Below are 26,120 nucleotides of genomic sequence, written 5' to 3'. Positions count from 1 at the left end.
GCAATAGATCAAATAAGACTCTGGGGTCATCTTAGGAAAAAGGACTACAAACTACGTTACAGAGGAGGACACAACCATGTTAGTTCTCTGATTCAGGGCAGCAATGGGGATCTGAAGCAAATCCTAGCAATCTGCATTTATCACAGGCCAGGTGAGCTCTGAAAGCAGTTCTAGTTCATGACAACCAGATTCCTTTCTGAGACAACAAAACCAGAAGCTCTGCCCTAGAAGTCACCCAGTGGTCCTGGGCTACACCAGTACAACTCATGCAGCACACACCTATCACCGATGTTCAGAAAGCGTTGAGCTGCACGTGTTGGGGAGTTATTCAGCTCAGGAAATGAGAGGAAATCTAGGCATAAAATAAGTTCCCCTGATTCAAACATAAAGGAAATCTGAGAGGCTCCAGTCTTAACTACTTTGCCCAAGCGATTTACTCCTAGGTCACCAGGTTACTTGCCTATATAGACAGGCATAAAAAGTCCCTTTGTCAAAAGTCAATTTGACCTGTGGAATAAACCAGAAAGTTTTTCTGAACCCAAGTTTAGTGACCAGGCCAAGCTTGAGCATGTGGACAAAGTACATCAAGTTGACCACGTGAGAAAATTTACATTGCCTATTTCTAGCTGTAGATAATTTCTAAAGCTTCAAAGAAAGCCAGGGAAAAAAACCTTTACACCCTAGAAAACTAATCATGCATTAATAAGAACAAAGACTGTCTCAGTCATTACATGAGTCTAGCATAAACCCTGAAGATTATTTAGAGAGGATTAATCTGTTCAAACAAGCAATGATCCAGTTTCATTTCAAGCCCATTTGTACACATCAACATATTTAATTTCCAAAGGATTTTAATATGATGTCCTTTACCCAAATTTCTATGAATTAGTTATACAACCTGTTCAATAAATTTATCATGCTCCAGACTAAAAACAAGCCTGTCTGTTCATGTGTCCTATCTGGACAGTCATTCAAGAACTTTGTTCTGAAATAGCTACAAATTTTCTCTACTTTCCAATATATGAAAATAAACCCCTATGCAGCAGTGGTATAACACCATGTGATTTAAGACTGACATAATGTACATGCAGAATTGAAGTTACACAAACAGCATTAATTCTACAAGTCTTTAACTTGAGCACTTGAATCTGCAGCCCGCGGCAGACAGTTTGCAGATAGCTATTAAATTTAAAAACTGAGTACTAGCACTGATATTTACTTATTTTCCTCAGCATCAACAACAAGACCTGAGCACTTACCAAAAGTTTTGCTGTTGGATGAAGTAAGGATGCTCATCTAATACTATAGTGTGATATAGATACACCTGAACAAGCTTTCAACGAGCTGGCACAGACAGAAAAACGAGGAAGTGGCAGGTCACAACTCCTCTAGATCTCACATCTACCCAGTAAGGTGAATTATTTCCATACTGCTTTCTGCATTCTAGCTGCTTCCTGTGCCCAGCCTAGTTTATGTGAACCCAGGTAAGAGAAGAGGTCAGGCCACAATTCCTACAGCAAAAAGAGAAATCTGCCCCTGCATGAAAGCAAGGTGAAAAGGTTGCTATCATTCAGCATTATGGGCAATCAGTAGCTGGGCAATGCTTTTTACCTTACGAAACATACACAGCATGCATTCTACACAGCATCCCCAAGAGTCTGCTATTCCCCAGCATCCTAAGGTCTGTTATTGTGGATTCTGAGACATTCCCCAGAATGCTGATGGTAATTTACTGCAGCAATACTACTAACTGAGCTGGTACTCCCCAAGTGCTTCTGAAGAACACAAAAATCTATTTCTCCCATGGAACCCTGCAAAATACTCTTCCTGTCCCATGTTTTTTCCTGATGGATTTTAAAAGTTTGTCTACAAATGAAATGCATGAAATCTATCAAAAAAAGAAACTTGATCCAATTTTGAGGGCTTAGAGGATTTCTTTAAGTAAGAACCTAAGCTATGGACAAATTTGGAGACACTATGTAATTCTTAATAATGGTTTGTAAACTCTCACATTAAAAAAGAAAGACAAAACATGTATATTTAATATCTGGGAGCCTATACTAAAAATCCAGTCACTATGCTCTTATGCGGGTAGGACCGTGGGGTTTGTTTTGTCAAAAGACAAGGGCTGGCAAGTGGCTGGGTTAGTGATGTTTCTGCTGGTGGAAGAGAAATGCCTCCAAACATTTCTTGTCAAGATTGAGTGGGCAGCATAAATTAAAGGTGGTCAAGGTACTGATTTTATGCAAAGACTAGTGATTTGCTACAATGCTCTAACGGGTACTCTGATTATGAGCACTATAGAATATTTAAAAGACCCCAACAGCCAAACAAGAAAGGCCAAGCAAGAAAAAGAAAAAAGGATGCCAAATCAATGAAACAGCTCCTGATGAATCTTAAACTGGACCCTCCACAATCCAAAGAAAACAGCTTCACGACATTTGACAACAAGGAACTTCCTTTCAATTAGCTGAGAAGAATTAGACCACCACAGCAGTTCTTGTTCTAACTTTGTGTCTGAACACCAACATAGCCACAAGTTCTGTCAGATATTTCTGGCTCTCCAAGGTTGACAGGTCTATCTATTTCATATTTAATACAGGTTTTGTTAGCTCTAATTGCTATGATCTGCACAGTGAGAATAAAAGCCAATCAAATGCTGTTTCCTATCCACAAAAACAAATGCTGTTTCTTATTCACAAAATGCTGCTCATCCACAAAAACAAAAGCTTCAGTTACTTTTTTCAAAGAAGATAAACATACACAACTCCAAGAGATTGGTACACATTTAAAAATGCACATAGCAATAGCTCTTTTTATTTTATTCAGCACTGTAAGAAAAATATCTGATTTTTTTTACATTGTGACAATAAAAAGTTGCAGCCCATCAGCTCTTTCTTGTCATGAAATTCTTAACATACATACCTGGAAGCCACGAGGGAGGCTGAGGTTTCACAAAGCAGTAGAGCCAATGTAGCCTCTTATTGCCGTAGAAGAGTAATTTGACCCCTCCCACAACCTCATCTCTTGATGATACACATGGCCCTACCACTTCAGGTGCTCATCTAATCCCACTTAAGTTGATCTCAATGCATATGCAGCTTTATACAAGCTTAAAATCTCATCTGGGGATCTGCAAAGATCAGATGACAGAAGGAGCAGGTAGCCCATACCCAGTGGAAAGAGGACAGCACAGATTTACCACTTGGTACCAGTATGGCAGCAAGAGAGGTTCAGCTACCCTACAACATCTCATCCTTATTCAGCTCTTGATCAAGCAGCTAGCACAAGACTGCCATTTAAAATGTATATATTTCTCTTCTCAGAGTTACCCATATAACTCTTTCTCATTCAATACGACATCTGACTGCTTAAATCTTCCAATTTCACCAGTATAAACTAACAGGAATCATGTACTTACCCAGACCAGATAAGTTTATGGCTTTGACAGATTTCTTCATTTTATAGAGAACAGTTCGGTCAACATCCAGAGCCTAAAAAAAGATAAAAATATATAACAGTGGATTGTCCTCTGGCAAACTTCTGCCCTGGAAACCTGCAGTAATTATAATTATTACAGTAGTTAACTTTATTTCTGTAATTAATAAATTACTTGCCATTTGCTTTCACCCCTATCCATACAACCTATTCTGTCCCCTTGTCCAAAAAACCACATCCTCCATCTCTGGCTGGTGACCAGCATCATGTAAACTCAGCAGGAAACGATTTACACAATATCATCTTTCCATGTTAAATTATTAAAGAAGTTTAAAACAGTTTTCACCCATCATATGTTCTGACATTGCTGAAGAAATGAGCAATATCACTTCCCCAGGCAGAATATTAAAAATGGAATTTAATTTCAGTTTTCCTGGATAATTTAGTTAATTGCACTCCCAACTATATGAACTTTCTCACTGCTATGCTGCACAAATAAATTGCATATCTCTCAAATATCTTTCACACAGTTTAACACTACGCAAAGCTCTCCCCAACACTATATAAAATTCCAGTTTAAATCTTGCCCAGAATGCTCAAGCACTTATAATCAATTTGTTTCAAAGAAAGACATAGAAGCAGGCAACCATTTTGCTTACTGAAGTGAAACATGAGCAGACTCAAAAATGTAGAATTGTTCCAGAAGGAAGAAGCAGAATTATGGCTATACAAATTAATTTAAAAAAAAAAAAAAAAAAAAACTTGGAGAAAATATGTGTTCCAGACATGGTGGTGTCTTTAGACCCCACGGAAGAACAATACTGAATACTACAAATTGTACTAGGTCAAGAGCTGTTTAGCATGATACATGATAAAGCAAAAAAACCCCACCAAATTAATTCAATTTTTCATTCAAAACATTTCAGTTAATTGCAGCAGCTACACATCTGACCTACCATTGGTTTTGTTAATCATTTATGTAAGAGACATAATGCAAAAAAGTCAGTCCCTAGGACTATCCAATTATTTTAACACAGAGAATGCAAAAAGAAATATTAGCAGCCCTGATTTTGGGAGTATTCTTAAACTGACTCTATTTAGACAACAAAGCTGGACAAAATCTTCACAGCATTCCATGGAAACCAACCAATTTAGACAATACCCCAACATTAATGTTACAGTATCACAGTACTGCTATATCCATTGGAGGTTTTACCTCCAGCATCTTTATCGTTCACATCTGAAACATATTAGCAGAAGTGCAGAGGCCTTTTCACCTGGAATGCTGAAGTACAGAGGAAGGGGAAAATAAAACAATATAAGAAAGCCCATAAAAGCCACACCGGCTCTTTTAACTCTCTTCAGCAATTTGAATTGCATCCACTACAACAAATCTGTATCTAATGTGATCTCCAAGGTTAGATTAGTCACCTGTTTGGATGAGAGTACATGAAGTGAACTCCCTCATTGTATATTTGGTGATTTCTAAAAACAGCCTCAGAAAAGCACCCTCTGATCAGCTGACTACAGAGGAATGATAATTTCATTGATGCCTGCGACAAAGGGTGATCACCCTCTTGGCGACAAAGTGGAAGGAATGTCTCCAACTATAAGCATTACAAGCCACAGTCCAAAGAGAATGCTAAAAGCCAGAGACTTAAAATTTACAAATTCAATTCTAAACTAAGTCTTAGATTTGTGTGTGCAGCCGAGAAAATATTTAAATCTCTGCACCTTAGTCTGGGGGTGATAATTCTTAAGGAAGAGAAGTGTTGGAAAGATAAATGAATGGGATTAATTGTACTACTATGGGCAGGGATCCAGACAGATTTATGGATTCATAAAATCCTTTGGCCAAAGACTGCCTCAGTCAGAAAGCACAAACTCCCAGTAAGGAAAAACCTCAAATCCTCAACCAAAGTCATCGTTTTGGTTTGAACCTTGTCTCAACCAACTTCCACTTTCAGCAGGATCAGGCAGTAGAGGAACAAACCCACAAGGCACAGCATAGCCAGTCCAACAGAAATGGCTGCTAATGCCCCTAATTCACCAGTGATAACTCAAGCATCAACCTATTTCAGACAGCTGGTCCACATAAAAATTCAAAACAAAGGATAAGGGGGAAAATATCCCACAAACAGTACCAAGGACAACACAACAAGCAAAACCTAAAACCTTAATGGGTTGAAACCGTACAGGTCAGGCTTTCTTGGGTCCTCCTTTCATCCACTGCCTGTCTTTTGAGCTGTGCAAGTGCAAAGCTGTACCTGAACAAACTGTGACTAGAAACTGGGGGGGGGGGGGAAAAATCAGTTCTGGAAAGCTTTCCAAACAGGAAATAAAGGATAACAAATATCTAGGCATTTTAAGAGGGACCTGGATACATTTATGAAATACAATTACTATGTTTCCAATTGTGGTAAGAAAACTAGACTTCGTGCTGTAGGAAGTTTTGTCTGTTCCTCCCTTCTTTGGTGCAACATTTTCGTAGTGTGTGATATTTAAGAGTGGCTATGTATGCCTATAACTAATGGGCAAAATACTGAAAAGCTTTGCATCTTTAATAGTGTATTTCAGTCTTGCTTGCAGACCAAAAAACAGAGAGGAGGAGTTGCATTTGTTTAATTGAATAGCATTGGTGTTTATTCACAGCTAGTGTTTCAAAGGAGTCATTTCAGGACAAAACTTGAAAATGTCAGCTTCTTTAGTACTGTTCTTCATATTTCCTTGTCCTTTTCGTTGCCCACATCTTAGCACTTGGGAATCAGTTTAAATCCAGCTGTAGCTTTATTATACTTTACATTTCTAAGCCTGTGTTTGTTTCATAAACATACACACACTACACCAATGCACACACATACATCAAAATGCACCCTAATGCAACTTCTTTGTACATTCTCAGTAGTATCAGAAGCAGGGAACTTTAAAATAGCTTCAGATGTTCCATATTCTATCATTTCTTCTTATGCCCTTAAAACACCCAGTAAACTCATGAACAAGAAGAAAAGTGACCATGTATTTCATATGCTGGGATCATTTTGTCCTCTCATGTAATGTTTCTAGATTTGCCTCGAAAAATCCTACTGTATGACTGCTTATTTTAGCACCTGTTTCAGTACAACTGAGTCTATGAGGCCATATAAATAATTTTCACAGTCCCACTTGGCTTCTACTGATGAGCACTCAAGACTTCTCTACTGTTAAAAACAGTAAATAGAGCTTTGATTTAACGGGGTGGGGAGGTGAGCCAAATTCTCTACAGCACATAAGAAGTCATATTATTGTGGAAGTGGTGTTATGCACATGAACTGAAACAGAAACTTGAAAATTACCTCCTTGAATGTGTCCTTGTCAGTGCAGTCTTTTTCCAAACACAGTATTTACGCCTTCTGTTCATTTACTTTTATGTGATTTCTGATGTCAATCTGAAGAAACCATTTTTAACGTAAATTACACTTTAGTCAGAGGTATACTAGAGAGGGCAACAAGCATACCAAAATGAACAGAAGAAAATGCAGACTTTCAAAGGAACACACGAGAGAGGACTCGCTACCAGTGATAAGTAGCAAAGCTTTTTCCCACGTGCCCACATGCCTTTTTCCATGTTTCCACAGGAACAAGGTCCAGTTACACTTGCCAAAGGCCAATTTCCATTTTTGCTGCTTCAAAGGTTTCTACTTTGAACAGTAAAATGTGTCAACTAATTAGAACCAAATCCATTTTATCAGGAAGAAATCAGTCTGAGATCACTGAAATGTCCTGAAATGTTATTCTACATGCTACTCTGTATGCCACATCTAATTAAAAAAAAAAAAAAAAAGTGCTGTTTAAGTCTGTTTCACATTGACTAGAAAGATTTAATCCAACCAGGATATACAATTTTCAAACATTTAATTGTGCTGCTTTGCCCCCTCTCCCCCAAAACAAACAAACAAACAAACAAACAAAAACCAAAAAAACCCCCAAAAAAAACAAAAAGAAAAAAGTTAGCACCAATCCCCAAATCTATATTGTCTAAATAGATCTGTGCAATATAGATGGTTGGCACAAAAGACGAATGTGTTATTTGCCCCTTTTCAGTGGACAGAGGAAAAGCAAACTGTTCTACTATTAACATATTTAACTGAGGGAGGGAAAAAAGCAGGACAGAAACTCAGAAACCGAACATCCCAGAGATGATTTTGTCACCTTTTACAGAACCAAAGGGTACTGGGAAAACCAGGGCAGTAGCAGCATAAGTGGAGAGCCTCCGGGCTCTAGTGGTTCATTAAAGAACTTTTGTGCCAAACTTACAGCAGAGGTCTGGGTCTTTATTTTACACAAGTGTCCTCACACCACTGTCTTTTTCCTTTGTGGCCCAGAAAATTATTATTTATCTGTGAAGGAACAGAAAAACAGCCATACTGGATCAGATCAACACTCCATTTAACCTGATATCCTCTAACAGACGCAGCCAACAGCAGATGTTGAGGGCAGCTAGCAAAGAAAAGCACGTACACATCCTTCCCCAGGATAATCTCCCATTTTCCAATAATGAGGTTAAAAACAAAAGACTGAGAGACTCTCAACCAGAAACACCACATAGTCAACAGGCTATTCTCAAGAGAAACAAGAAGCCCAAATTTTCTAATTCCAGACAAGGGAAAGAAAAAAACTAAACCTGACAGCCTACATGGGAAGTAGTGACGGAGGAAGGAGTTGGCCACCACCTTTATTTTGCATTTAAAACAGTTCAAAATCTCTAACACATTCCTTCCTTCTTAGCCACAGCAGCTTCCTTTTGGAAAGCATAAAAGTAACTATTTCACATTTTCAGGTGTTTGGATGGGGTTTTGTTGAAAGTATTTCTAGAACTGGATCTGAATTTGAGGAAAGTCTCAAGGTTACCATTTTTGTAAAATAAAGAGTCCATTGGAACAACAACAACAAATGCTTGGCAGTACTGCTAAAGCAGTAACAAAGTCTTGGGAAATAAATCCTCATCTCATTTGAACAATAATCCTGGAGCCAGGAACCTATGTGTTCCTCCCTACACTGAACATCTAACAGACAAATATACAAAAAAAATTAACACACTGACATTTGATCCACTATACACAGTTACCTTAACATCATTTCTTTAAAACAAAATCAGATCTCACTCTCAGCTTTAGCACTTTGCTTTAAAACATCAGGCTGCTTAACAGCCATAAATCCTGTACTTCATCCATTCCAGTATTTCAGAACAAGTAATAATGCCAGAGGCTGCTGCAGACGCTGAACACGTATAGGAACATCCTTCCCAAAAGCAAAAGGGCACAGGAAGAAACTCGGTCAGTTAAGGAAAAGAGAGGCAATCAAGAACTTATTGTAGAGACAGCAGAACAAGAATCGGCTCTTGTGCCTCACTGGACTGGTCTTGTTTAAAAATTAACAACAGCAAGTTTTTTATACTTGTATCCAGGAAGCACGATAGTTTGGCTTTTCTGGTGTATCTTTACAGGCAATCTGATATTTGCTGTAATTAATCCTTGCTGACTCAAAAGATCAGAGATATCCACAGACATTCTGTCTCAGTTTGTTATTTTTCTACTAGAAATGGACTGTCAACACTGCTGGCTTCAATCCACTTTTCTGTTACAGAGGGTGGTAAAAACACTTCCTAAATTATGTTATTCCCCTCCAGAATCCTCTTTCCATTCTCCTGCTGTTAAGTCATTTCCTCCTTCAATGTATTAGTTTCTTTTCTAAATCCTCTCCAGTTTCCTTCCACTGATCACCTGGCACATACATGGAGGCAATGATACAAAGGGTGGGAAAAAACCTGCATAGGCGGAGCCTGAGACAAGGCATTGTAGCTTCTGAATGTATCCTAGAACAATGCTAATCCAAAAACCTTTAATTTGGGACAATTGCTTTACTTGGAGTATGCATGTGAAAAACTACAGTAGCTATGACAGTTGATTTGTATAAATGAGCTCTTTGGTGTGAAACGTGTCAGCTAGAGAGACTGAAGGTACAGAGACAGACCTGCAATAAAAAGGACAGAGTTTATGGCAGAATCGTCTCAGAAAGGTCCCTTTCCACAAAAGCATTATTTCTCTAGCATCTGGGTTTCTGGTTCTTGTGGGATCAATGCCAAGGCAATCTGTTTAAACAAGCACTGGTGTATTTGGCAGAAGAATGTAGTAAACTATTGAGCTAAGGATATGCATGGTGGAAAAAAGTAATACCACTGCTTTGGGAAATTAATACTTGAAAGTGCAAGGTAATTCTGCTGAAAAGTAAATGATGGGAGAATTTGGCACTGCTCTATGTTGTGCATAAAACCTGAGCATGATGACTTTGTACAATGAATTTATTAAAACAAAGAAGAGATGCCTAAAGACCAGAATTCTCTAACAGACTGTTTCTATCAGAAGAGAAATCCCAAATCAGAGTTTCAGAGCCACAAAATTTTACTACATGAATTCCTAAATCACTAAATGAGACTGTTTCACACTAAACAAAACAGGTGCTGTATCTGTGTGTTGATTTCCACAGGCTTCCCTCACTACAAAAAGTTAGAAATGCAACAGATATTTAACTGGGAGACAGAGATGAAGCATTTTTGTGAAGTAAAATCTCTTGCTTAAGAGAAAGAATGGAAGCAGCTTATGCCAACTATTTCTCCAGAACATATCCACCTCCTGCATTAACCAATTCTTACACTGAGAAGTATATTTTCCTTCCCCAACATTGCAGCTACCTGCTTTCAAAGGCAAGATGAGTGGACTTTAAATACAGTCCTCATAAGCAATGTAATAGATGATGCACTCACTCTTTACAGTGACTCTTTTTTAAACAGAAGTTGTGTAAATAAAACTCCCTTCTTTAATATTTAATTGTTGTTTATTTTTTCAGTTGCAGTAGACAATTCTTGATATCCATCTCCATTTGTTTAATATTACATGCCTCAACATCCTATCACTATGTAAAATAAAGTAACATAGGCAACAGGATTAAAGTTCCACTGATGATTGTTTTAAAAGGACATTGTCTTAAGACAATGAATATTGTCTTAAAACTTTGCCAACTCAATATCCATGTCAAATTCGCTAGTCCTCACCCTACAAGAGACTTTTCTCTAGCTTCATGTTTTTGCATTTCTGTCAGCTATCAGCATCCATCAAAGCCGTTCATGGTTTGGAGTCCAGCTGTTGGGAGAGGCTGATCCTCACCCTGTGTCATTCAACAGCATTATGATGAGCTGGGCTGATGGGATTTTCCTTTTACAGATTTTTCAGTTCAGTCACTCTTTTCCCTAGTATTAAATCTTTTTATGCACCATCAGAGCCAACAAGAATTAATCTTTGCAGAACATAATGCCCTTTTACTCTGCATATGACAAGCTTTCTGAAAGAGAATTTTTAGTTATTTATGGGAGCAATTAACAAATTAAAACACTTTCCAGATACTCAAAAAAGTTCTCATATTAATGGTCTAATTTGGTATTTGTAGTCTTCAAGACCTCTACTTGAACCAGGCAGACACACCTGTTACAATCTCTATAAAACAATGAAAAAATAAACAGTGACGTTTTCCCCTACATATGATGGACTTACTCTATGCTAAAAATGAAAACCTTGGTAGTGTGTGCACAGATGGATGCATAAACTGGATGCCATAAACTGACCTATCCCTCCCCATCCAACACTCCTTTGACTTTATCTTCTTTATGTATCCAATAATTCCAGGGACAAGAAATTAGCCTAGAAAAGAAAAGAGCCTATAGCAACACAGCACAATGAAACTTCAGTCTTAACAAGACTCTGAGAGCTTCTTGACAGAAATAAATAATAGATTGGTGTCACAAACATCTCTGGCAGACACATATAAGGTGTCCATTCTGAAAGGGAACAGAAGGCACACAAACTCTACCTAGTTTACGATACACCTGAAACTCTTAGGACACCATATTCCCACTACAAATAATGGCAGAGATGTCTAGAGGGGACTTCAGGAGAGGGAGACAAATCACCTCAAATGAACCAACTACTCCTAGAGAAACACGGAACCAGCTGTCAAAATAAGGTTAATCAGAGGTAAAGCAGCCACACTGGATGCCATCTCTTTATTATTAGCGAAGATATTTATGAATAGCATCTACCTATAATAGTAATGGTATATTAATTATACATAAAACTCAGGGCCAAATGATAAAACTCATTTTCTCTTCAAACACTACAAAATTATTTCTGTTCTATAGTAGCTTCCAGACTTCAGCCTGTGATTTTTACTCCAACTTCATTGTAATTCACTATACCTTTGAAAATCTCTGCACGGTCTCCCAGTGTCAATACATTTTAACCCATTAAAAAGCAACTGCATGATGGTATAATTAACAGCAGCTAATGCAAATATATGATTTGCAACTTATGGCAATCAAACTGTTGATGACATCAGTATCTTCCTCTTATTTTCGTTAAATGGAACCAAGAAATTGTACTTATTTAATTTTGTTGATGCTTTGTCATGATGTAGCTATCTGTAAAGTGCTTCTTGTATAAATGCATAAACATAATATTCTATGAAGTTCCACTTAGGAATTTGTTTTCAAATGAAAGAATGCATTTGAACTGTCATATGTTGTCATTCATTTTATGTGCCCAACACAGAAACTACAGGACACTATTACAGTCTTGAAAGCTATGATCTTAAATTCTACTGGAATTTCAGTAGCTTTAAGTATAACAAAAATTAACAGTTCAGACACTCTTGTCACTAGAGACAGCTTCCTCAAAGTGTAAGCGAATCTTAAGTGACGCAATTATTAGTGTATCAAACAGTAGATATATAATACTCATTTACATAATATTGATGCAAAAATAAAAGCTTTATCCCCAGAGTGGACTTCTCCAAAATAATTAGAGTTCATGCCATAAAAGGCATCTATCAAATAGAACAGACGGAACTTCCCTGTATCATCAATGAAGCATTTGGAAGGTAAATGCATACACAGCTGCTACCTAAGACAAAACACTACCTAAGACAAAGAACTTCTGCATTTCAAATTGAAGCAATTTAGAACACAGAAGCACGTCCAGGCCAATGAGAACTTTTGTTGTTCTTAAATGAAATAGGAAACAGCTCCTGAATCAACTGACTGAAGCTGAAGAGACAAACGCCTGAATCGACATGCAACCAAGCATCAAGTGAGTCCTTGCACCAGCGCCACATCCATACGGCCTGGGGGACAGGGAAGGCAGTGGCAAACATGACCACTCCATCCCTAGAACTGACTGGGCTGGAAATACTTACATGAAAAGCTTGTCGTCTTCAACCAGACCATTTAAGCAACAGAAGAAAGTGAACTAAGCAGAAGAATGAATGAAACTAAACAAAAAGCAGCTTACAAAAGATTTACTACTTTGTTGTTTCTTCAATGCTATTTCCATCAGCACAATCAGCATCTAGCCTACATGGAGCTCAGAATGTAGGAGGACTCTGCTGGCATTTTTTCCATTGTTGTGTAACATACACCTACAGTGCTGGAAAATAAACAAATTATTAAAAACATATGCTTTGCAAGACTCTATACTGCATGTTTTGCATGAGACTACAGAGCAGGGGTTCTGTGTTTGAAAATGCTAAGGAAATTTCTACTCCTATTGCAACAGCCAAACAGTAATCCTGTTTGATTGAAGGGGCTTAAAATGATTACTAAATGCATTTGTTTCTGAGTTGACATCCCTAGAATACAGCCTAAGTTTCCTTGAAATTGCATATTCTAGGAAAGAAGTCTTTCACTAACAATGAACAGAAATTACAAAACATGAGAAATAATCTGTAAGAATGCACATCCCTTCAATATTTTCCTTTCCTATATGCCTTTTAAATGTAGAACAAAGCTTTCAGGAATGTGAAAGTAATTTGTTCAGCTCTAATCACTTCAGCTGTTTTGATCTATCTACACGCATACTTAGCATAATGCCTAGACAGAATTATAGATTTCAGACTAGAACTACATTGATAATCTGATCTTTAATCAGGGATAGCTGAGGGGTCCACAAACAGCAGATGGTTCTACACACCACACTGCTCCAAGATAACAAGGAGCAGTTTCAGCCTCCTCTCTCAGTTCTCTATTTCTTCTTGGTTTAACAAGTCAGATGCTAGAATTTGTAATATAGCTTCTTTCATGTTAACTTTTACAGCCACCTCTTAAATATACTCCAAAGAAAATACACTTCACTGCACAGTATGTCACTTACATAGTAAATATTTTTGTGAAGTAGAATTCACACACACAAAGAAGCAAATTTTTCAAATTCTGTCCAACACCTACTCACTTGAAAACAAAGCCTACTACTTGAGATGAAAAGTACTGAATCACACCACCCGAGCTAATTTCCTGCAAAGTAGCATTGCTCATAAGAAAAAGCCTATTCAGTTACAATACTGTTTCTTCGTTCCTCCATCAAAAAAATTCTCCCCTGTAAGGTAAATTATTTTCTCTTTCCAAATAAAATTGAGATATGTATAATATCTCATACAGTCTGCATAATTCTTAGTATTACATCCTGTATTCTGGCGAGCATACAGAACTCTTCTTCCACTCCTAAACTACACTGTAGGATGTAGTTCAGAGATCACCATTATTTGCTGTCCTCCACCACTATCCCTTCCCTATATTCCTGCCTGCCTCCTTGCTATGCTGATCCTTTTCACATTAGCCCTGCCCCCACGTTCTCAGCCCTGTGTTTTCACCCTACTTCCTGTGTGAACGCTGCCACACTCCCTCTTCCTTTGCAGTTCCTGTCAATTCCAATTCCCCTGAACTTCCTCAGACTTTTCATGTATTTCCTTATCCCCTCCTCAATGCTTTTGCCCAAGTGGGAATTCCTGACCCTTCAATTCCTCATATGCCACCACAGTACTTCTGCTTCTGGATAACTCTCTCATCTCTGTTTTTAATTCGAATTTCCTTTTCTTCATCTTTACATTTGACTGATCTTCATGTTACCTTTTAAACTTTTCAGGTGCCCATTACTTTGTGTGTCTTCCTTTTCTTGCTTCCCAGCCAAATTTACTTGTCCATTTAATTCCTTGACTGATGTAAACTTCAGAAAAGAAGTGTAGATTTAGCCCAAACAAAAGAAGCTTGTGGTCACCTTAATCCCAGAAAATCTCATCTCTAATACCAAAACTCCTTGAGCTCATGTCTCTGTCCCCACCAAAAGCAGCTACACACAGAAAGCATTTTGCATACAGAAGAGCTTGAGCTTCGTGCTAACCAACATGAGACTGTGTGGGGAAAAGGCTAGTAAAAAAAAGAGAAAAAGTGCTACCATCAATTTGCAATAAAGTCAATAGTTAGAAATATCAAACTTCTGCTTGTCTCATAACTACAACTACATTTTCCAGCTGGGTTAAAGAAAGAAAACAACCTGCCTCAGTTAAAACAGACCAAAGGAGAGATTTTAATGTTACATGAAACCTGGATGTAACCACTTTGTACAGCTTTACAAGTATGATTCTCAGTAATTCTGTTTTCCTATATACAACTTCCAGCACTGATGAAAGAATAAACAAGGAGACACAATTTCTCCTAATGTGAACCCTCTTGCACATTTGACTATGCTACAAACGTGAAAGTACTGTTGTCTTGCATAGCAGTGGTAATTGTCGTAAATGCATTTTTAGAGTGTTTTTCAAGCATTTCTGGAAGCAGGAGAGGAACAGGTTACTTGCCTGCCACTCATCCAGGAATACTTGCAATCTTTGAGTAAGAACACCTCCCCTCAATTTAACAGTCATGGTCTGCATTTCTGCATTCATGGCAATGATTTTTTTTTAAATATAAATATTTCTCCTTTCCATCCCTGCTTTTTTAACCCTCTGTGCTACATCAGATATCATCCTAGTCTTCAGATGATTTGTCAGAAGTATTTGCTAGTTACCATGTTAGTTCTTTGAGAATCCTGGAAAATAAGTTAACCAGCCTCAACAAAGGGAGTGCTTTACGCTCACAATTTTGTTTATTGCCTTGTGTGCTTGCATCTCTATTGTTGCTATCCATTCTACCTTCTCCCACACTTTGAGTTCAACAGCTGCATCAAAGCACTTGTTTAGATTTGGCAATACCTACGTTATCTTTAATAATACTGTTTTCTAACTACATATTGTCTCTTCTTTTTCTCCTCACAACTCTATGTGCTCAAGAGTGTTTTTGTTTTCTTTTCTGTCTCCTGTCATTCCCAAAGAAACTTGACCTTTGTAAATTTGTCTTTTATCTTTACACATGTTCTTTAATACAAAACTTTACTGTGAATGACAGGCTTTTTCTTCCCATGTGTGATTGACTCAGATCATTTGTGACATTATTCCTGGGGTGTTTCAAGTCTGTGTATTTTCCCATAATTTTCCCCTTTCCTGGCATATTTAATGAACATTTTTTACACTTTAGTACATAAACTCTTCAGTTCTATCAACGTCACCAGCTCTCAGTTTAATGACTTTTTCCCTATTTATATATGTTTTGCTTTTAATTTCTTTGTTTTGTTTTTAGTACAAAATGAATCCAGCCCCAACTATTCAACAAACACTTCACTTGTTTCCACAACATCCACTTGATTCCTGCCTTTGAATCAGTGATTCTCACATCAGCCTCTCCTGCTTCTGTCTGTTTCCTCATAAAAAAGTCAGCATCTTGGCTTGCCATCACAGATGCCTGACTATAATACGGCATCTTCCCTCTCTAGCAACTTCACGAAGAATCTAAGATTTATTTAGAGACAGCAAGGACTGAGAACAAGTGAAGGCTCTTGCCACTGGCCCATCCATGAGAGGCATTTCATCTTAGCGTCAAGACAACCTGAGCACCAGCCATTGCTCCAGTACCTTGGACAGGGGTGGGCCTGTCCCTGTCGAGGCATGGACCTCCCCAGAGGTGGGACAAAGCACCAATAATCGCTGTAGTAAAGGAATTTCAAGAAATTAAGAGCAATAAAGAGACTGTAAACATTTAGAAACCTTAGAGAAGTTTGATATCCAAGACAAGGGAGGGAAGAGTTAACCTAAACAAGGCTAGACCCAGCTTTTGTGGTGCTTTAGGTGGAAAGGCTGTTTCTGGGAAATTGGGGCAAACAGATCATGAGGGTTATCAAGAGTGAGGCTCGGAGGGTGCAGTGCAGGAGTTTACACAGGGAATGGCTGTATGTAATACATACAGATACTCATACACATGGAAGGTGGAAATTATAAAAAAATAATAGATTTAAGAGTTGAACTAAGTGTTTAACAACCACTACTCTAACGCATATGAAAAAAACCAAAGCACTTCACAGTGGTTCAGCTACTAACACACTACACTAGTCAGGTGCACCAAGTTTGCTTGCATTTCTCCACCTGTATTCATCAGCCATGTCTACCTGACGTGGACTGTAGGAACTTTGGAGCAGGGACTAGGCTTGTCCTGTGACTTTGCACTGCCTACAGAATAAAGGCCTCACCTTTACCTAACATTACTGCATACTATGGTACACAGAGAACCGCAGGAAGATAAGAAGAGGAAGTGAAAGTGGGTTAAACCTAAGCAGAAGTAGCCACCTTCTACATTACTTTCTTCTAATATTAGCATGAAGTACACTAGATTCAGATAAGATGGTTCTGAAAAATACAGCAACACTATGGAAAAATCAAAACACAAACCCCATAATTCGTAAAATACTTCAGAAAGACACATCTTTTTCGTTGATCCTCCTAGGATGAATGGGAGCATTTGGTAATAAGAAGCAGATGCATCAGCAAATGCACCAAGATAAGGTGCACAGAAATCTATTTATGTGGTTTGACATTGTTTTAACTGACTTCACATTGACTTTAAAGGTTTAAGGTTTAAACTGACTATTTGAAAATATGCACAAAGCTCCAGCTGAAGATGTACTGTTTAGCTCCTGTATTTCTGCAATTTTCATCCTCTATATTCCTTTCAAAAAGCAAACAATTCCCACACTCCTTTTGAAATCATCATGCCTTTTGTGTTATAATGACTTTTCCAGAAACCTCTTTGGATGCTGATGACAGAGAATCATGATTCCAGAAAGGAAGTAGAAGTGGAACACAAAGAGTTTTAAACAACATGTATTTATGGAAGCATATTTAGTAATGAGGTAAGAAAAGTGTGCAAATATGTTCTACTAAGGAGCATGCTATAGTGGGTATAAATATATATTTTATTAAAAAAAGATATACAAGAAACAGTAGCAAATTTCTCAAAATGCACTACAGTATATGATATTTCCTAGTGCTTTTCAAACTATACAGAAACACCCTCTTCATGTAACTTTTAAAAGCCAATCATCAACTATAGAAAAATAGAATCCAGTCCTATAAATGTAGCGAGGAAAAAGTAAACATACAGGTGTATCCACGTATCCAGGCTCACATTCCTCCACTTTACAAAACTCTTATTACATCTCACCCTTTTTAGCTTTTCAGAACCAAAATGCAGAAGAGGGAATTACAGAATTGTACCATACAAGAGAGAATCAAATTCAATAAGCATAGATCCCTTGCACCTCTCCAAGCCAGCTGAAAACTGTGGATTACCTTAGGTGGCAAGAAGACGTTGCTGTTTCTGATAGAAAATACTTGCATTATAAATAAAGTACCTCACATTATAAACGACAGTGAGGAAGAAAAGCATTTGATACTGGAATGACATGCTGCATTTGTAGGAGTGGTAATTTTAAAAACAAGTCTCTTAAAGGTGTAAAATAAGAGAATTATTGAGGTATAATAATCATGGAATGGGACCTACAAAACAAAGGCAAGTAGAGACTTGAAATTATAAGGTATGCCTTTAACATTAATTTTTCAGCTTTTACAAAAAGTCCTTGAGAGTGTTTTTCAAATAGACTGTAAACAACTGACATCTATTTCCAGAGAACTAAGACCATCTTTGGTACCATGATACTGTTTCTATTGGTTGTACACTTCACATATTTCCACCACATGTTTGTCCTGTCTACTTTTTAGAACACACAGCAAGTGCCACTGTGCTGTAGAGGTGTTCCAGTAACCCATTAAACTTCTCTCAATATTTCCATTCTCCTCTTTTCACAGGGAAATCTGTGCATGCAATAAAGTTTAAGTAGGTGGGTAAACTTTGTACCTCAAGTCCTGACTTAGATGGAAATGTCTTCAGCACAGGGACTGTCTGCTACTCTGTTTACATATTAGCCTGCACAACAGGTCCCTGTCCTACTTACTTGGTCCAGCACTGGACCCTGATAAACAGTCAGAACAGAAATATGGGCTTCAGTTCTGGTCTTTATTGTAAAACTTAACCCATGCTTAAAAAAAAAAAAAGTGACACAATTAGATTCTAGTAATTAAATTACTCTTTAAAATAATGCCTAAAAAGCTTTAAAATTATCACAGCTACTAGGACCACTTTGCAGGTTTCACTACAGTTTAGGAACTATTTTATTTAACTTACAGCATATAAAGGAGAGAAGTGTGTGTTCTAAGTAACGGCAGTACTAAAACCAGCTTTTAAAGCATTCATAGCTTAAGAATGGTCATCACAAATTTTCGGATCCTGTGACCTTTAATAGAAACAGACAACTAAAAAGGCTGCAGTTGTCAGACCAGGTTACTGATTTCAAGCAACCCCTCCCCCAGTCATGTGAATATGCTCTGCACTCTATCAATTAAAACTTGTTTAATTTTAGTCACTATCACACATGTAAATATTAAACAGTAACCTGTAAAGGCCTGTGACATATTGCTCACTTGTAATTTTGTTTCAGAAGAAGCCAAAGATTCCCAACATTTTGCTAAGCAACATCCTAATCTGAGAACAATGCAGAAATTATATGATTTCTTTTCCTTTGAAATCACTTTGTGTCCCACAAGCATGCCTTTCCTAATCCCTTTTCCACTACTGAGAGCAAAGAAACATATTCAGCAAAGAATCAGATTCTCTCTCTGCAAGTGTTTGAACAGGCACCAGTTCCCAAACTGCAATGCAGGCATTTCTGGTGATCTCAAATGCCAGGATCCATGGTCTATAGTCAGTGTATATAATCAAATAATCAAATATAGCAGTAAAACTAAAAGTATTTTTCAACTAAGTATCAACCATATTGTGAAACTGACAGAGGTCAGTTCTGATTTAAGGCAATACCACTGCCCACAAAGACATATAGATAAATTATACACTTTTAATTGTCCAACATCTTATTGATTTCCTCACTTAACAAGCCTCTTCCACTCCACGGAAAGCTTCATTAACTAAACTTTTAAGACACTATTAGATACCTGCTAATTAACTAAGACCAGAATTGGGAAACTAGTAGCCAGCAATGTTAAGTGCAGAAGACATCCCAGTGTGATGCAAAAATGTATCTGTGCTTGCTAGAGTTGAGATCAGGCTAACAAGTCACAATGGGCTCCCCTTCCCGTGCTTCTGCACTGCCTCCCCAGCTCCCAAGGGAACACCAGACTTGGGAGGCTACAGCTTCATGCAGGCAGTTATATACTCCATTCCAGAGCCAGAGTTTCTGGGAGTAACAGTAAAGCAACATCCTCTAAGTATCACTATTAACCACTTAATTTGTTGATTTAATAAATGTATGCAATATCCTGGGAAGCAAAAATGTGTCTTCAGTTAATAAACTAGCTCTTACAATCGCTTGTTCAAATCAATGCATACACAAAGTCAGCAGTCAGCCAGTTTCAACTTACCTATTAACAGCTTTGAGTAACACATTCCCTCAATCATACGCAGCCAGACTTCCCAGTTTCCAGAACTACGCTGCCTGCTGCAAGAGAGCAGTGCGCTCTGGAGACTAATGCTTCACAGTACCTGTGCCACTGGAAATGCACACGTTCTTTGTATTCACTGTACATTTTTAGATGCATTATTTAATAAGCTTTAGTTCATAACAAACTGATGAACTACTTCTCATCCAGCCTTCCAGAAAAAAAGGTGCTGAGCCCTGATTTCTCTATTACACAATTTATAGACAGCTTTTTATCCAAGGATCACATTTAACCTGAAAAACCAGGCATATCATGCCAAAGGACCTCAGTATTTCCAAACCAAAGAAGTCCAAGCCTGAAAAAAGATTTCACCACTTTGAAACTATGAAAATCTGTTTGTTGTTCATGGCAAATCACAGAGAAAAAGATTCAGTAGTCATTTCAACACGTGCTTTCAGACAGCAGCACAAACAGGCAGCAACGGCTGATATTTTGCCAGAAGTGCCAGATAGATCAATACTATTAACATCTACTGCTAGTCTCTGCAATCTCTCACCTCCTGCCTTGCAAACTTTACTAGGCCCACTCTTTATCATCATTATTACTAAAGATAATTTTGTACTAAGCTAGAAGACAGCATCAAATACCAGAAATATGCCGATACAAGGGAAGATTTAACATTCTGATTGAGTTCCACTAAAAATCAAACACCAATCCACTAAGTTCATTTTCGAGAAAAACAATCCTTTTCAGAACTGTAATAAAAATCCCTAAATTGCACAAAACTGCTTTTGACCCAAATGCTTACACCAACTTCAATCTTGTATTAATCAATTACTAAGCAGTTCTACCTTGCTATTAAAATGATTCATTATTATAAATATTCAAGAAGAGGTTGTCTTTGTTACAGAATTGTTGATCTTAAGACTATCGGGTTAATATAGCACAATTAAATCTAGGCATTTAAGTGCAAGCTTGCAGGGCAGAAAATTACCTCAGGAACAAGATTATTTTGAATTCAACTCCTTGCTTTAGTGGTTTTGGGAACTGGCAAAACAGGAAAATCCTGAAAAGGGTGTTTAAACACGTAACCTAGGTTTTGTTCACTTAAGACACGTTAATAATCCATTGCTAGTGGCAGTTCTTTTGTAAGAAGGGACATCAACTACTGACAAGATTCTTTTTGCTGAAGAGGCTGTTTTAAAATATATGCTTACTACAAAACAAATCAACTAAACATACACTGTAAGAACTGATGTAACAGGTAGATGGAGCAAATTAATCTGCAGCACAAGATTCCCCCCTCCTACAAGTTACTTCAGAGAAGCTGCTAGAGGAGTCAAGATACACAGACGCTTCTCATTTCATTGTGCGTGTATGACTGGGATGTGGAATGTGCTCTCACTGTGTTCAGACCTGTCCCAGATTTCCCTCTGATTTGAAACAGGAGGGAAAAGAGCCTCCCTCTCCCGAGTGCTGGCAGACATACCCCGTGGGAGAGAGGGTGGGCTTTCACCATCAGATTCAACAGCACGTTCCGAGTATCTTTAAAGACGGAGAAACAACCGGCTGTTGGCGAAACAAAAGCGGCTCACGCCAGGCACCCGCAGTCCGGCTGTCCCAGAGGACGCAGGGAACAGGGAGCTCGGGATCCCGCACACCGAAGGGCGAGCACGGCCCTGAGCCAGAGGACCCCCGGGGAATGCTGCCTTAAACCGTATGCCCGGGGGAGTGCGTTTAAATTTCTGTGCGCGCGAACTGGAAAGCGGATTAAATCCCACCTGTGCCCGGAGGCAGGCAGACACACACTCAGGGAAAGGACGAACAGGGAAAGCCGAAGCCCCACACGGCAGCTAGCGAGGCCAAGGCGGTTCAGGTGTCGCTGTGAAGGAAGGGGCCGACGGGGGAAACTGCAGAGTTCAAGTTCCCCCCCAGGAACGAGGAAAGCGGGCGGAACCACCCGGATTGGGGCTCCTCGGGCGCCAGGAGGAGCGAGAAGCGACGGCTCGGTCTCCCCTGGCTGAGGGCGGCGGGCGCCCCTGCCCCGCCGTGCGCTGAGGGGCGGGCGGAGCGTGAGCCCCGCGGGCCGGGGGAGCGGCGCCCCGGCCCTTCCCCCGCTCCTTTTCTTTCCCCTCTCCACTCGGGTGAGCCCCATTTCCTCTGAGCGGCAGCCGAGGGCGCTGCTCGGGGCCGGGCGGGAGAGGGAGCGGCAGGAGCCAGCACCGGTAGCGCCTTGTTCTCTGCAGCCAGGCCAGAGAGGGCTGCGCGCCCCGCGCCCCCCGCCCGGGCTCACCTCCTCGATGGCCGCCACCGTGTTCCTGCACTGGGCCATCCGGGTGGTGAAGTTGGAGGCGGTGGGTGACTTGTAATCCTCATTGGTCTCGGACACGAATTCCGACACGGAGATCTGGTCCGGCATGGCGGGGCGGGGATGAGCGAGGGGAGGGAGGGGGAAAGCAGGCGGCTCCAAGGGGCAGGGAGGGGAGGGCGCAGGGGGGGCTCCCCCTCACATCGCTCGGCAACCGGCGGCGGCGGCAGCGCCCTCCTCGCAGCCCCGCCGTCTGGAGCGGTGTTGTTCCTCCGCCGCCACACAAGGAAATTCCCCGCACCCACACTCCTCCTCCTGCTCCTCCCGCGCGGTCACGCAGCACCGGGGGCCGGGCACACGCCCAGCCGCGGGAGCTGCCTCCACACCCCGCCCTCCCGTTCGCTTTCTCCCTTTCGCTTTCCTCCTCCTCCCTCTCTCCCTCGCACGCTCGCGGGGCGGGGGCGCGGCCGCCCGACGCCTCTGCAGCCCCCGGAGCGGACCTGCCGCCGCGCACTCGCCACCGGCGCCCGCCCTGAGAAGATGGCGGCCCCCTCCCTCATTCCCTCCCTCCGCCCGTCCTTCCCGAGCCCCGAGGGGAGAGGAGATGGCAGGCGCCGTCTGGGTAATCCCAGCGACAAGCAGGACAAATCCAGCCGTGTGGTTCGGATAGTGTTTAACAACAAAAACACAAGGGCAGGGGAAGGTGAGCCGCGGTGCCTGCCTGGAGTGGGTTGAAGCCCACAGGACAGGTCTTCGCACTTGTCCCCTCGCGGACTGCCCGCAGGTGCAGGGACAGTCTCTTCCCTCACAGCTCATGATTTATGTTTCAACAGTTTAATCCGTTTTACGAGTTCGTTGTGTAGTTTTGAGGGAGCTAAAGAGAAATGCTGTCGTTCCCAAGAGGTCCACCCAAAAATACTTTTAGGCTAAGTAAGGTTTAAATCTAAATTCTTAGAAAGCTTTTTCTGTACCTAAAGAGGAAGAGCTATCAGAGGAAGTGCTTTGTTCTTGAATATAAAGCCACAAGAATTACTGGAGGCAAAAAGGGCGAAACTCAGCCCAAGCTGAGTGGAGTTTGTGACTGATATAGAAGGGACACTGGCAGAAGGGACCTTGGCAAGGTGTCACTGAACCAGCATGGTGCTGCTTGCATTGGGAATACAGAGATGTGATCCATGGCAGTGGTTTCTTTTGGCCTCAAAGCCCTTAGGACTTCTAGCTGGTTCCTTCAGAAAGCTTCGGAAGTCTGGATTTTGGCCCTGAAACTCTCCTGTGGCTCTTTCACTCCCCTCTGGTGATACAGTTATTAGCTTTCTATAAGTGATTCTTTATTACTCTGTTTTAAAAGTCTTTAGGGAATTCAGATGAGTAAGCAGGTACTTTTGTGCTGCCATTTGTAAAATGTCCAAATAAATAACTGCAGGCCTGCCCAGATGTTACTGCCCTTTGGAATCCTTGCTAGATGCTTTAGCATAAATAATAAAGCTTGTCAACCATATTTATTTTATTGGTTGTAGTAAATCAGATGAATGAATAGGGACTGTCCGCATGTTCTTTCCTTTTTTTAATTCTTAATAGTTTTTCCATCCTTCTCATTCCTTATTTTCTCCAGTGAAAGTCACCGCTGTTGTTTTGCTTTTAACTTCTGCATCTGCATCAGCTGATGGTGGTACGTTTAAAGCAACCGTTATCACTCTATTACCCAAACTGAGCAAACATTAGCATTCTTAAACTGCCTACCATATCGTCCAGTGTGGCATATTTATTTAGGTGTTTTGAAGGGGATGAAAAACCTGGGGTCTGAAAGGTTAATACTACTAGATTTTAAGGTTTTGCAGCAGCTCTTCTATCAGATGTAGTCCAAATCTGCAACATAATAATGCAGCCTCCAGTGGCTGCATCCTCAATTTGATATTGGAGTATATACAACTGAGATGGTTTAATTCCAGCCCAGGACAAAGCAACAAAGTACCACACAGACACTCATTGCTGCTGTTCCACCCAGTGGGGAGGAGACTCAAAAAATAAGTTAAAAAAATAGTGGGTTGAGCTAAGAACAGTTTAATAATGGAAACAAAATAAAATATTATGATAATAATTTTATTGAGAAGGAGAAAGAGAAAAGACTAAAACTAAACATAAGCAAGCAGTACCCAGGACAGTTGCTCACCACCCACTGACTGATACCTGTCCCAACCTGAGCACTGGCTGATTCCCCCAGCCAACCCCAGTTTATGTGCTGAACATAATGTTCAATGGTCCAGAATATTCCTCTGGCTTGGTCAGATCAGCTGTCCCAGTTATGCACTCTCCTGGCTTCTTGTGCACCTGCTTGCAGGCAGAGCATGAGAAACTGAAAAGTCCCTGATATAGAATAAGCACTACTTAGCAGCAACTAGATTGGTGTGGTATCAATATTATTCGCATACTAAATTCAAAGCACAGCACTGTGCCAGCTGTGAAGGAGGAAATTAACTCTATCCCAGCTGAAAACAGGACAGACAGTACCATCATGCAATGAGTCTTTACATTCTACAGATTCTATTTTGTGCAGCAGGTTAGGTTAGATTATTGCAGTGGTATCTGATCTCCTTCTGTCTTTAACTTAAATAGATTCAAAAATTTGCCATCCCAAAGAAACTGCAAGGCCTGTTTGCTTGACAGACTGTGCATTTGCCTCAGCTCCTCTCCATATGAAGCTAAAGACTTGTGCTTGGATGAACTTCTAGAAGGTATCTAGAAACTTGATATCAAGACTCAACCGTTTGGAGAATGCCCTGCTTCTCTTGTGTTTTAAAACATCAGGTAATCATATCTACGGCTATTATTAATACAATTTTTCAGGAGTTAACAAACTGTTTGGTACTCAGACTTTTTTCCCCATAAGCATTCTTGTACACAGGCATGAAATAATTTCCCAGTGTTATCTCTTGATATACCAAACTGAACAGCTCCCCCCTTCTATAGAGGGCAGAGTTAATTTGAGCTGCTTTGCATTGGCCGCAAACCGAGCCTGAGTATCCAGGTGGTGACTGTGAGTCAGCTGACACATTGCACCTCGTTACTCTGCAGTAACACTTTTATTAGTCTGTGCGAGTCCTGTGTCTCTGACTGAAAGGCTATTTTCTCAGCCCTTCCATCATTTTTATAGTTCGAACACCTCAATAAATTATTCTTCTGGTTCTCTACTCCCTCATTGTTATATTCAAGAGTATTATTAGGCTTTCTTGTCCCTGTATCGTATTCAGGCTCACCTACCCATACACTCTGGCCTTTAGGTATTTATGAGTGATACGTAATTTCAACACCCCATTCTTTGAACCCGTGAATAAGTATTGAAAGGGAATGGCTTGACAATGAGACAGCTGTGAACAAAGCTTGCTAGTGCAGAATGTGGTACTACTATTTTTTCTCTAGGCCTTCCTTCCTTCCTTCCTTCCTTCCTTCCTTCCTTCCTTCCTTCCTTCCTTCCTTCCTTCCTTCCTTCCTTCCTTCCTTCCTTCCTTCCTTCCTTCCTTCCTTCCTTCCTTCCTTCCTTCCTTCCTTCCTTCCTTCCTTCCTTCCTTCCTTCCTTCCTTCCTTCCTTCCTCCCTTCCTCCCTTCCTCCCTTCCTCCCTTCCTCCCTCCCTCCCTCCCTCCCTCC

At 40.2% G+C, this 26,120-nt stretch overlaps 1 protein-coding gene across 6 annotated transcripts in view; it reads right to left on the bottom strand.

The window, feature by feature from the left end:
• Positions 1-22,848, bottom strand: part of ASAP2 (ArfGAP with SH3 domain, ankyrin repeat and PH domain 2) — an 88,144-nt gene extending 65,296 nt beyond the window's left edge. For 4 of the 6 annotated variants that reach the window (XR_014851097.1, XR_014851099.1, XR_014851098.1 and 1 more), the window contains exons 1-2: positions 22,463-22,846; positions 3,422-3,494 (exon numbers count right to left, since the gene is read on the bottom strand). Coding sequence is in view for 3 of the 6 variants with exons in the window: in XM_085056825.1 (XP_084912951.1) it covers positions 3,422-3,494; positions 22,463-22,588 (199 nt within the window). In the remaining 3 variants the exon portion in view is untranslated. Of the gene's footprint in view, positions 1-3,421; positions 3,495-22,462 lie in introns of all 6 variants that reach the window. The other 2 variants (XM_085056826.1, XM_085056827.1) reach the window with 2 other exon arrangements.
• Between the last annotated feature and the right edge of the window lie 3,272 nt (positions 22,849-26,120).

The sequence above is a fragment of the Lichenostomus cassidix genome, chromosome 3 (genome assembly GCF_008360975.1).
Source record: "Lichenostomus cassidix isolate B80296 chromosome 3, HeHo_3.0, whole genome shotgun sequence".
Taxonomy (NCBI): Eukaryota; Metazoa; Chordata; class Aves; order Passeriformes; family Meliphagidae; genus Lichenostomus; species Lichenostomus cassidix.
Note: the sequence above shows the minus strand (reverse complement) of the source record. Positions and strands in the feature narration are given on the sequence as shown.